At 38.1% G+C, this 12,799-nt stretch overlaps 2 protein-coding genes across 2 annotated transcripts; both read left to right on the top strand.

The window, feature by feature from the left end:
- Positions 1 to 2,403: 2,403 nt before the first annotated feature.
- snrpf (small nuclear ribonucleoprotein polypeptide F) lies at positions 2,404 to 5,186 on the top strand. Its single transcript, XM_074698537.1, has 4 exons — positions 2,404 to 2,552; positions 2,970 to 3,095; positions 4,545 to 4,609; positions 4,969 to 5,186. The coding sequence occupies exons 1-4, from the start codon at positions 2,550 to 2,552 to the stop codon at positions 5,033 to 5,035; spliced, it is 261 nt and encodes an 86-aa protein (XP_074554638.1). The 5' UTR covers positions 2,404 to 2,549; the 3' UTR covers positions 5,036 to 5,186.
- A 212-nt stretch (positions 5,187 to 5,398) lies between these two features.
- amdhd1 (amidohydrolase domain containing 1) lies at positions 5,399 to 11,129 on the top strand. The gene is made up of 9 exons (XM_074698622.1): positions 5,399 to 5,535; positions 7,319 to 7,425; positions 7,503 to 7,567; positions 7,642 to 7,919; positions 8,003 to 8,228; positions 8,361 to 8,485; positions 10,365 to 10,458; positions 10,554 to 10,714; positions 10,826 to 11,129. Exons 1-9 carry the CDS (start codon positions 5,399 to 5,401, stop codon positions 10,929 to 10,931), a joined length of 1,299 nt encoding a protein of 432 aa, XP_074554723.1. The 3' UTR covers positions 10,932 to 11,129.
- Positions 11,130 to 12,799: the final 1,670 nt, after the last annotated feature.

Below are 12,799 nucleotides of genomic sequence, written 5' to 3'. Positions count from 1 at the left end.
CCAATTCAACAAATTTATTCTTCAGTATATAACCTTATAATGCTGTGTTCATGTCCAGCATAGAAAATCATCTACTCTTTCTCTCCCGCACAGTCACAAGGATGCGTTTAGGTACCTTAACGTGGTACTTTTTGATTTTACATGAATTGGCACCCGGTACTTTTGACAGTATTTGGTCAGTACCTGTAAAAGTTTCCAGAGGACCCAAATACAGATGAAACAAAACCTTTTATTTAAAATTAACTCAAAAACTCTGACAAAAGAAACAAAATCAAAAGTACTAGAAACTCACAAAACAAAACCAAGAGGCATGGGAAACACGGGACACAAGGCACGGCATACAGACAGCTACAATGACCCAACCAAGAGCACATGGAACACAGATACTACATAGATGGGGGAGTGATCAACACAGGTGTGAAACAAGACACAGGTAAAACACATGAGGAGCAATCAACAAGGAGGGAAACACAAGGAGAACTGAACCAAACACAGGGAAACTCAAGACAGAGACTAAATACATTAAAGACACAGAAACACTAAGAATTACAAAAAGACAGGTACCAAATCAAAACCACAAGGACAAAAACCAGAGACACAGAACACTCAATAAGAATAACTAGGATTAACACAAAAACCACAAGACAAGAATCACTAATATAAACTCAGAACCTCAAATACACAAACCAAAAAAACCCCCAAACCTTGACAAAAAAAGTACCCATCCCTACTCCTGATCAAAATCTTAAGACCAGCTGAAAAATTGCACAAATTTACATTTTGCACTGTTGGATCTCAAGGAAGCTTTTAAGTAGAGTATCAAAATGCAAAAAGAAGAAACAGGAGTGAGAGAAAATAGATCTGAGTTCCCAATTTACGGAAAACAATTAAAGGTAAACGGTCTGTTCATCAGCTGATCTAAAGTTTAAGATCTCAGCTTTTAAAAGACAAAATCTGCTCTAAAATGTGGATTCACTGTGACTTCCTGTCAGGTTTTCACTCTGTCATAACCTCCTGATAATGAAGGCTAAAAAACTTTCTCTCTGTGAACGTTGTTGGATTGTTGAGCTACATCAATGAGGCCTCTCACAACGCGGAGGATCTGATTGGCTGTTTGTCAAGACACGAGATGGTCCTCGCCCCAAATGAGGCCATTACAGGAGCCGACTGCAGCCCAGTAACCATCAGACGCCATCTGAGAAAGAAGAGCTTTAAGAACAAAATATGTCTTCGAACACGTCCTATGGAGCTTCAGGTTGGTCAGAGGCGTCAAACGGCGACTGGCGTTGTGGAGATGTTGCAAGAGGCCTCCTTCATGACTGAGGGCCCTGGTCTGTGTGGTAGGACTGGGTTTTTCATCCTCTGTTTCTCCAATGAGGAGGTTTCACGGGCTCCCAGCTCCCAGGAGGGCCACCCATGAACCCCTCTCCGTCTCTGCCCCTGCTCCCAGCATTCACACACACCAGTACACACACATTGTTATCATGCCATGACTGACACGGTGCCTGACTGACGGATTGGTTAATTACACGGAGGGCAGCTCGAACGGAGGGAAGAAAAATAGGCTAAATGATGTAAGGGCACGAGTATTTCAAACACGCAGAGAAAAGCTTCGCAGTAATTTCAGAGGAATTTTCAGAGGGAACCAAACCTTTACTGTAAGAAGTCAGATGTTAGTTTATTCCCAGCACCAGGTTGGAACTTGTTTCATGCCTTAGTAACAGTTGAACGCTTCGACACAGAAAACTAGAGAAATATTCAGACTGTTTGTGCCTGGAGAGAAAAGCTGCCCAGACAGAGCCGACCCAGATATGACACTCATTTCACTTTTCTGCTGCGAAACGGGTCAGAGGATCCAGACCCTGGACACGTCTTTGAAAAAAGTCACATAAGGTTGATTCAAAGTCACTTCAGGAGGTTTACAAGCTATCGGGCATTATTTGTATTATTAATTAGTCAACCTATACAAAAAGTGTCATGGATTTCTATCATTTTATGTTGGTATTTGTTGTTGTTTGATGCCAATTTGAGAAAAATAAATGGTGTTTTAGACTTTAATCTCTCATTTTATTATTTATTCACATCTATAATTTCAAAAAATTCAACAAAGTTTGAATAAAAGCTCTGAAAGAAAATTGTATAACCCCCAAAAAGGGGCCAGAAACACTCATATGCGTATCCTATATGAATTCATTTTTTATTCTGGACTTACTTTGCCCAAGATTGGACAAAGTGTTATTAAATTTGTACTTTTTATTATTTCTTATGCTATAAATTGTACTTCTTTGTTTGAAAAGATGAGAAAATTTCATGTTTTTAGGATTTCTAATGTTGAAATCCTAACACTTCCCTCCTGTTACTCCTGAGCTGCTGTTTTCCATCCCGTCCTGTAGGGGGCAGTGTGAAGAAACACGAAGCTGCATCAGAGGCCAGAGTTTGTGCTTCCTGTTCGGCGGTAAAGCGTGTGTGCTGGTGAACGAAGTACAAACGTTTACTGACGAGAACAAAACACATTTATTAATCTAAATAAACCGCTTATTTTGACTGAAATGGTGAGTACATCCCGCTTTTCCTCACTACAGCGTCCGGAGGTGTTCTGGTGGATTTGGTTACCTTTGTATCCGGCAGCATTTTAGCTTGTTAGCATTAGCTCCGCTAGCTTCTCATTCATTGTAAGTAGATGAATGAATCCCAACACATTAGAGTTAACCATGTAACATGAGTATTTGATATAGATTTTTTCTTAGTAGTGTTTCGACAAAATACATCATTGATAAACTACACGTATTATGGTAATAGCTTGATTTATTTTGCTCATGCGCATTAGAAACCTGGTTTTAACAAGTGTTCGTGTTGCCGCATCTCTCTTCCAATAATAGCTTTATTATAAATGTGTGCTGAGAATTGGTTTTTCAAGCCTTAATAAACATTAAGTAGTGATTTTTCTCATTTTTCTGTGTTTTCCTCAGAGTTTACCTCTGAACCCAAAGCCTTTCCTGAACGGCCTGACAGGAAAACCAGTGATGGTGAAGCTGAAGTGGGGGATGGAGTATAAAGGCTACCTGGTGTCTGTGGATGGATACATGAACATGCAGGTAAAAAGGGTCATCTGTGCATATTTGACAGGAAACAGCTATTTAATATATTTCTGAATCAGTGTTAATTTCGGCTCCTAAGTAGAGCCCAACCGATATGGGATTTTTGGGGCCAATGCCGATACCGGGGGCCAAAAAAAAGCCGATATCCAATATATTGGCTGATTTATATATAATAAATTCATTGATATACACAGGATATATACTGTATATAAACACAAATTATCATAATAACCATATGATTCAAGACAGAGACAGAACACTATAAAATTAAAACAAGGAATTAAATATAAAACTGTCAACGTAAGAACTGTAGTTTAAACCAATGATAATCAAGAACAAGCTGTAAACACAATAATAAAGAAGTCAAACTGTAACACCTTAAATAAATAAGTCAAACTTTAAACACAGTAAGTAGGAAAAAAAAGTCAAAATGTAAACACACAATGAGAAACTTACATGACATTAAAACGCTGTATTATAGTCTTACATTAGATAATGGTGGACGTGTGAATAAACGGTACCATTTATCTCTGTTTATCTCACAAAAAAGCAACTAACACGATGTTAAAACATCGTTCTTTAGTCTTACATTAGCTAATGGTGGATGGAGGGGCCGGGCAGCGTGCAGCCCAACACACAGAGCAGGAGAGACAGAATCTCCACGGAGCAAAAATTTATATAATCTGCTACATTTTGGCTTATGCTGATTAATTGGTGAGAGGTATAATCAGGCCGATTAATCGGTCGGGCCGATTAATCGGTCGGGCTCTACTCCTAAGACCTTTGTTACACATATGTGGACATTACATTTCTGCCTCCTTGACCCATGATACTTCACCGTTTTTTAAAACTTGAAACTATTAGCCACATTTAGGAACACTGCTTTCATTTTCTTGTGGTGATATGACAAAAAACACCAATTTCAGTTAAAAAAAAATCATCACTATACTCCTGTACATAAACATTAATAACTAATCAATAACTTTCCATTCAAAGACCAAGTTTAGATACTTTTAGGTCTTACTTATCCCAAATAAAACTTGACATAGAGCAAAGTGATTCATCACACACTAGGACTGAATGTGTTTCTGTTTTCAGTGGCTGTTGAATTCTGCAGACGAGTTTAATCACACATCTGTGGACTGTGCATTGCTGTGTTAAGATAAAAATGTCTTATGATGGATCATCAACTCAAAGATCTTTAATCTTTTACTTTAAGAGATCCTTTATTTATATACTTGCCTGTATACAATCTTTAAAAACACCCCTATGATGAGTTTTTATACAAAAAATAAAAATAAAAACAGAGGTAAAGAGAATCATCAAGGATTGCCACACATCCTTCTCTCTGTCTACAGAATCAGGACTTCCTTTTTAATGTTGGGGAGCTGATCAGAGCACATTTAATGTTTTTGTTTACATATATGTTTCCATGTTTTCTCTCAGCTGGCAAACACAGAGGAGTTCGTGGATGGAGCATTAGCGGGTCATCTGGGTGAAGTGCTCATCAGGTTTGTTCATAAACTTTGAGAAATATTAAATAATGGATAACAGAATGTCTTAAGTATCATGATATCAGCACCATATCTTTAATTTATAATTAGTTCTGTGAAATAAAATTTCCTGGGAGTTTATTTTTTCAGTATATTATATTAAACACAGTAAATTAAAGTATAACTGAGATATTTCTTTTACTTTGGGAAGAGAAACCGACACATGTAGCTGCAGCTTTGTGCCACAGTTACTGATTCCTGTTGATGATTAAACAGTTTCATTTTGAAAACACATTGGTGGTGAAGGTTTAAAAGAGAATGATCCATCTTCAGTCTCTAAGTCCAGATCAGCTCACAGTTGTGTTTGATTCCTGCAGGTGCAATAACGTTTTGTACATCCGAGGCGTAGAGGAGGAGGAAGAGGACGGAGAGATGAGGGAGTGATGCTGAGGAAGACTCTACCTGTTGTTGAGTGTGTGCGCTGTAGATGAGCTGATGTTTGTGTAAAAAAAAAAAGATGAATGCTTGGAAATATTTTTTTTTACTGTTTTTTTTTTTTGCTTTTTGACCAATTTTATGTTGTGACGTTGTGATACAGACACAATAAATGATTTCCCCTTTCTTAAACCTGAGTGTTGTGTTTTCAATTCTCTGTACAGCAGATTCATGTGTGTGTGGGTGTGTGTGTGGAAGCTCCGCCTCTCTGAACTTTAAACTCTGCTCTCCTGGACAAATATTTGCCTGGTTCCTAAACTAGTTAAAACCCACTCACAGCACAGAGACGGTCTCTGCTTTGATGAATCCAACATGTCGGGAAGCCACAGACTGCTGGTGAAAAACGCCAAACAACTGGTTTTAATCTGCAACAACGGAGAGAAGTATCTGACCAAGCATGGGATGCAGAATCTGTGTGTGATAGAGAACGGGAGCGTGGTGATAGGAAGGTGAGTGTGTGCTTTCAGTTTCTGTGCAAAGAGCAGTTAAAGCTTAAAACTACACTTTGATAGACCACAAGGATTTTTTTTTTGTTGAATTTTCTTTTTATTAGGAAAAGCATAGTTTGTTTTCCATTACACATAGCTTTCAGTATCCACCAGGCTCTCCCAGATTTAAATTATTTTTTCCCTTATAAGTCATTACAGATAACATGAACCACAGAACCAAGGAGCTCACCACTTCTAGACCAAATAAAACTAAAAAAGAAAAACAATGTGTAGGGGGTTTACCTTAAATATTCGTAACCTAAGTCAGTTAAAGTCTGGTGTTGCACGTTTTACATTCTCACATTTACTAAAAAACTTTTCTTGTTGTACTCTGAGGGAAAATGTTATCTTTTCCATGATAGATATCCATCCATTCCTCTATGCTGGGTGGATCTACTGTTAACCATTTCCTTGTTATGTTTTTTATTTTTTTCCTTACAAACTGACAATTGTACACCAAGTAGTTTTTTATGGTACATATTGCAACTTACTCAAATTGAGATTTTTAAGATTGTAACATAGAGGACTCATTTAAAGTCATGCTCTCTGGCGCTCTCTGGAGGCTGTGAGGAGTCATTACATCATAAAACCTGCTTTGCTGCTAAAAAAGGGTTTTTGTATGAAACCCCAAAGGGTTCATAAAGAAATATTTATAGATATAGATAGATAGAGTGTGAAATGTTTTTATTATTCTTCTTTGATATCGAATTATTAAAATAACATATTTCATGATTGTTTTTACAATTTCATACTTTTTAAATTAATGATTTTTTTTCATTTTCTAAGATTTTTTCATTAAAAAAACGTATTTTTTTGTTTACTTACATTATATATTCATATATATATATATATATTCACACACACACACACACATATATATATAAAATGTGAGATGTTTTTACTATTCTTCTCGTATATCAAATTATTATAATTAAGTATTTTATATTGATTATTTCAAAATTTTCATACTTTTCAAGATAAGGACTTTTTTCCATATTCCAAGTTGTTTTCCTTTTTTTAAAAAATGTTTTTTTTTACATATTCATAGACAATGTGAAATGTTTTGATTATTCTTCTTTGATATCTAATAATTAAAATAAAATATTTCATATTGATTATTTTAACAATTTCATACTTTTTGAAATCATGACTTCTTTTATTTTGCAAGGTGTTTTTTCTTTTTTTTTTAATGTTTTTCATTTGTTTGTTTGTTTGTTTTTTTCAAAATATATTTATATTCCATTTTGCTGTTTTTTTTATTTATTTTTTATTTTTTTATCAGAATGTCTTGGTCGGTCAATCAAAGCTGGAGGGCGGGACGTCTCAGCCAATCCCTTAACTGGCTCCCCCTTATGTGCTTTGATTGACAGACAAATACATGCTGAAAAATGACATTATAAAATAAAAAATGACTTTGTAAAATAACATTTTTTTTAATTGTATAAAAGCTTGGGGAAAAAGATAAAGTTATTATTTTTAAATATGAAGTACTAAATCGTTAAAATAATCATTATGAAATATTTAATCATGATAATTAGATATTAAAGAATAATAAAACACATTTAATAATAATAGTCCCATATTTCACAATTTAATGGCCATATTACATATTTATCAAAATTCATCTAAAATTATTTCAAAATGTTGTTTTTAATTTTTTTAATTGTGAACATTTTGGGGTTCCATATTTCTCTAGCTCTCCTGTGAGCTCAGTCTCATGTGAGGGGTGTTTTTCTTGATGCAGTGATGGTCTGATTAAAGCCGTTGGTCCCACTGAAACGATCAGGTCTGAGTTTCCTGAATCATCGTTTGAGAAAGTGATTGACGCCACAGGGATGTGTGTCCTCCCCGGTGAGTGTGTCATGTTGTTTTTATGGTTAAAAATGGATTCAGCTGGTCTTTACATCGTCTGATCCTTCTTCTCTCAGGTTTGGTTGATGCTCACACACACCCAGTCTGGGCTGGAGACCGGGTGCATGAATTTGCGATGAAGGTGAGTGGGTTGGACCATCTCATCCTCCTCAGCTGGAGCTTCAGGTTTGATGTAAAAACGATGTCTGCTTCCAGCTGGCCGGGGCCACCTACATGGACGTGCACAGAGCAGGAGGAGGGATCCACTTCACCGTGGAGCACACTCGGGCCGCGGGCTCCCTGGAGCTCCTGGCCTCCCTCAGCAGCAGGCTGGTCCGGATGCAGCGGGCGGGGACGACCCTGGTGGAGTGTAAGAGCGGGTACGGCCTGGAGCTGCAGACGGAGCTGAAGATGCTGGAGGTGATCGAGGAGGCCCGAAACTCTCTGCCCATCAACATCTCCTCCACGTACTGCGGAGCCCACGCTGTGCCAAAGTGAGGAGCGTCCTCAGAGTCTCATCAAGTCTCATCAAGTCTCACCTGATGGATGAATAAACTCTTTAACTTCCTGTCCTCAGAGGGAAGACGGTGGAGGAGGCCACAGAGGACATCCTGCAGGTCCAGCTGCCTCGGCTCAGGGAGAGGATGTCTGCAGGAACCCTCAGAGTCGACAACATCGACGTCTTCTGTGAGCGGGGAGTGTTTGACCTCAGCTCCACCCGCTCCATCCTGCAGGCCGGGAAAGACATGGGGCTCAACATCAACTTCCACGGAGACGAGCTCCACCCCATGAACTCTGCTCAGGTATGACACACACCTGTGACACCAAACTGACCTTTACCTGTCCGTGTGTGACAGGTGAAGGCTGGAAAATGAGCAAATATCCCAAATATTCATTACAAATGATTTTTGGCCTTTTTCTGTACATTTTCACAGCTGGGTGCAGAGCTCGGAGCGTTGGCCATCAGTCACCTGGAGGAGGTCACAGATGAAGGCATCGCTGCCATGGCAACATCTAAAACTGCTGCAGTGCTTCTGCCAACCACAGCTTACATCCTCAGGTACTAAAACTCTACAGGTGTAACGCGACTATTACCCCAAACACTGCTCTTAAAGCTCCAGTGAGGGACTTCCTGGTCTGCAAGGTCTTTTCTGAGACCTCATTAACATGAAAACAACCTAAAGAAAGTTAGGAAAATTAGGCTGGTTTTATCGTCTTTGACCAAAAACTGAAAAAACAAGCTCTGATTATTTTTTGGCGCTCCTCTCTGAAGCTCCCTCCTCTGATTGTCTCCATGATCTGTCGTCTTTTCTGACCGGGTACTCTGCTCAAGTGTCAGCTGCCTAAACTTGTCCAACTTGCAAAGTTTTACTATAGTCTCTTTCATCTCACATATTCTTCTCATTTTGATGCTAATCTCTCATCCAAAGAGAGCACCGCTGCCACCTACAGGGGTCAGTTTGTCACTGCGCTAATTTACAAGCCTGATATCCTCAGCCCACCCCATTGGAAAACAACTGACATCTATAGACTCTATTGGCAGCCAGTGAGTTAAAATACCAAAAGCATGACTTGCAGCCTGTTGTTTCAGGCCTATTTTTCTTTTTTATTTTATTTTATTTAATTTTTGTTAAAGCTGAAGTTATTTCTACCTAATTTGAACTTAATTTCCACTTGTTGCCTTAACCCTCCCTTTTTTTTCTTTCTTTTTTTTTTTTTTTTTTACCTTTTTTAAAAAAAACAATTTTTTTTAATGTCTTATTTGCACTGTTGGGCTCTAGTGTTTGAAGGTGCACTCATATTATTTTTAGTCTTGTGCTTTTTAATCATTGCTTGGTTGCTAAATGTTTTTATTCTTTCATCTCCCTCTAAGAACCTTTTCCTTTTCCACCTGATGTTATGTTGTTATTTTCCTCTTTTTATCTTGTTATTTATATATTTATTCATTTATTTATTGATTGATTTATCTATATTCTAATGTTTTATTTTGTTGTCTGTTCAATATCTCAATCACTTCTAACCTCTCTCAGCCTGATGTTTTCTCAGATTCCCTGCCACGTGTTTATGCGTCAAAGCACTTTGTAAACAATTTATTTTTAAAGCTGTTATATAATAATAATAATAATAATAATAATAATAATAATAATAATAATAATAATAATAATTATTATTATTATTATTATTATTATTATTATTATTATTATTATTATTATTATTATTATGTATTAATTAATTAATATATTTATCTATTTATTCATTTTTTAATTATTTGGCTATGATTTGGGGCATTTTCACCTTCATGTTGTAAGATTTTAGCCTGTAGACTGCAGCCTCTGTATACGGGGATGTGCTACAAATGAAGTCTGCTGTTGTTTATAATATAAAAGTTCAAATAACCTGCTAAAAACTCCTCACAGGAGCTTTAACTCAATTATAAGATGGTTCACTTCACTTAAATTGTTTTTTAGGACACTTCAGGGGCCACAAGATGCCCTCTGTCCCCTCATTTTCATTCATTCTTACAAAAAATATTAGAACTTTTTTTTGTTTTTTTCACTCTATATATGTTTTTGGATTTGTTTTATCTTTTTTTTTTTTTTTTTTTTACAAAATTATGTCTAAATTAAAAAATTCAAATCTTTTTTTTTGAAGTTAAACTATTGAATGAACTCATCAGAAAACTGATCAACAAATATCAGTTTTCACTTCAAAGATTTGATCTTTAAAGAGTTTTTGCTACTTTTCTCTTTGATTATTTTCATATAAGATTAAAGACTAAAACAGTGACTGAAGCAGCAACATGAGAAGCTTGGCTTTAGTAGGTGTGTAACCAGTGTGTGTGTGTGTGTGTGTGTGTGTGTGTGTGTGTGTGTGTGTGTGTGTGTGTGTGTGTGTGTGTGTGTGTGTGTGTGTGTGTGTGTGTGTGTGTGTGTGTTAAGGCTCCCTCAGCCTCGAGCCAGAGACATGCTGGACGCCGGCGTCATCGTGGCCCTCGGCAGCGACTTCAACCCCAACGCTTACTGCTGCTCCATGGTGAGTCCAGCTGGAGGAGGAGGAGGAGGAGGAGGAGGAGGCTGAGTCTCTCCTCCTCTCTGTGTCACACCTTGTTTCTGTGTTTTCCTCCTCAGCCCATCGTCATGCACCTGGCCTGTGTCAACATGAAGATGTCCATGCCTGAAGCTCTGGCTGCGGCCACCATCAACGCCGCCTACGCCCTCGGCCGCTCGCACACACACGGCTCCCTGGAGGTGGAGAAACACGGAGACCTGCTGATCCTCGACACCTCACGGTAAATCAGGACTTTATTTCTCCTCATACCATCAGTTTTCATTGTAAGATGATTGAATGCATCATTTTTTTATATGAAATATTGACTTTCATGAGTCTTCCTGTTCTCCAGGTGGGAGCATCTGATCTACCAGCTGGGAGGACACCAGGAGCTGATCCGCTACGTCGTCATTAAAGGAAACGTCGTTTGTGATAACGAAAAAACTCTGAGTCTGTAGCAGAGAGATGACCTACGTCTGCCTGGATCTGTGACTGAAGGTCGCAAACAGTTTGACTTTAAAGCTCCTGTGAGGAGGTTTTGAGTGTGTTAATTCTGGCGCCCCCTGTGGTCAAAGTGATATATCTGCTGATTTTGTATTTTTGTGTATTTTTTTCTCATCCTGCTTGAATCAAACTGTCAGATTTATCCACCTGTTCCTGAGTCCTAACACACAGCAGCAGCTTCAAACATGAATGATTAAAATGTAGAAAAAACAAAGACTTTGTGCTGATGTTTTTTTTTCTTTTGGTGTTTAAAAGTCACAAAAAATCAACACTATTCATTTCTGTCTGTTTCATAACTGACTAAAATCAAATTTCTGTGTATTTACACTGCAAAAATTGAAATCTTATTAAGTGTTTTTCTTATTTTAAGTAAAAAATGTCTTGTTATACTTGAAATTAGCCACATTCAACTTTTCAGTCCAGAAAAAAGTTACTTGTATTGAGACATAAATCTAGTCTCAAGCAAATTTCTCTTGTTCCATTGGCAGTTTTTTTTATTTGTTACAGCAATTCAGACCTAATTTTTCTCTTTAAATAACTTGAAATAAGACATTTTCCTGGACTGGTCAGGTGAATGTGGCTCAGATTAAGCCAAAAAAGACATTTTCTACTTAAAACAAGACAAAAGCACTTGCAGTGGTATGTGTTAAAATAATTTCCCTCAGTTTAAAGATATAAACCTGGATGCTTCAAGTGCTACTGTCTGTTTTCTAATTTTTTATTCACACAAAGGACTTTTTTTTTTATCCAAAACTCAAACATTTCGGGACTTGAAGCACAAAACAGCTCAACTACTCAACAAAGTGAGGAAGAATTTGCCGCCAAAAAACACCAGAAAATGTTTGATGGTACAGAGGACAGTTATGATTTAAAGGGAAATGCAAACCTAAAGGTTAGAAATGTAGCGGCCGAAATGAGCTTCCTCTGTAGGGTGGCCGGGCTCTCCCTTAGAGATAGGGTGAGTCGCTGCTCCTCTGCGTTGAGAGGAGCCAGATGAGGTGGCTCGGGCATCTGATGAGGATGCCTCCTGGACGCCTCCCTGGTGAGGTGTTCAGGGCACGTCCCACCGGGAGGAGACCCCGGGGCAGACCCAGGACACGCTGGAGAGACTACATCTCTCGGCTGGCCTGGGAACGTCTCGGGATCCCCTCAGAAGAGCTGGACGAAGTGGCCAGGAAGAGGGAAGTCTGGGCTTCCCTGCTTAGGCTGCTGCCCCCACGACCCGACCCCAGATAAGCTGCAGGAGATGGATGGAAGGTTAGAGATGTGCATATACTACATTTAGGGATGCACTGATGTAAAATTTTGGCCGATATTGCTGATAACCGATATTTACCGATATCATTATTGGTGAAAAAAAAACAAAAACAATCTGAGATGATGTGTCGAGGTAGTTCAGAGAGAAAGAGCGGTGTGATCGTGAGAAGAGAAAACTGAGATTAGATGGGATCAAAGGATGTGGCACCCAGGATGAATGTGATCAAAAAAAGTTTGTTTTGTCTGTTTTTTGGATCAAAAAAAGGAAGAGACATAAAAGAAGAGGGTCCACTCTTCTTAGGTAGTTTTGGTGTTTACACAGTCAGAGAAAACAAGATTAGGGTCTTTAAAGATTGTTCAAGATGCTCTGAAAATACCTGCAGTGAATGAGTAAATATCAGCCGATATCGATATTGATGCCGATAAAACGTGCATCCCTGACTACAGAACTAAAACCGATTTCAAGTATAGGTCTGTTCAGTGGATAATTACACAGACTTTTACAGGGTATGGTGAATACATTAGTGAAGAGGTTTCAGGGATTTCTACAACACATGAATTTTTA

The sequence above is a fragment of the Halichoeres trimaculatus genome, unplaced genomic scaffold (assembly GCF_033239565.1).
Source record: "Halichoeres trimaculatus isolate MK-OKI-2021-1 unplaced genomic scaffold, fHalTri1.1 fHalTri1_scaffold_21, whole genome shotgun sequence".
NCBI lineage: Eukaryota > Metazoa > Chordata > Actinopteri > Labriformes > Labridae > Halichoeres > Halichoeres trimaculatus.
This window is presented reverse-complemented; position numbering and strand designations above follow the sequence as displayed.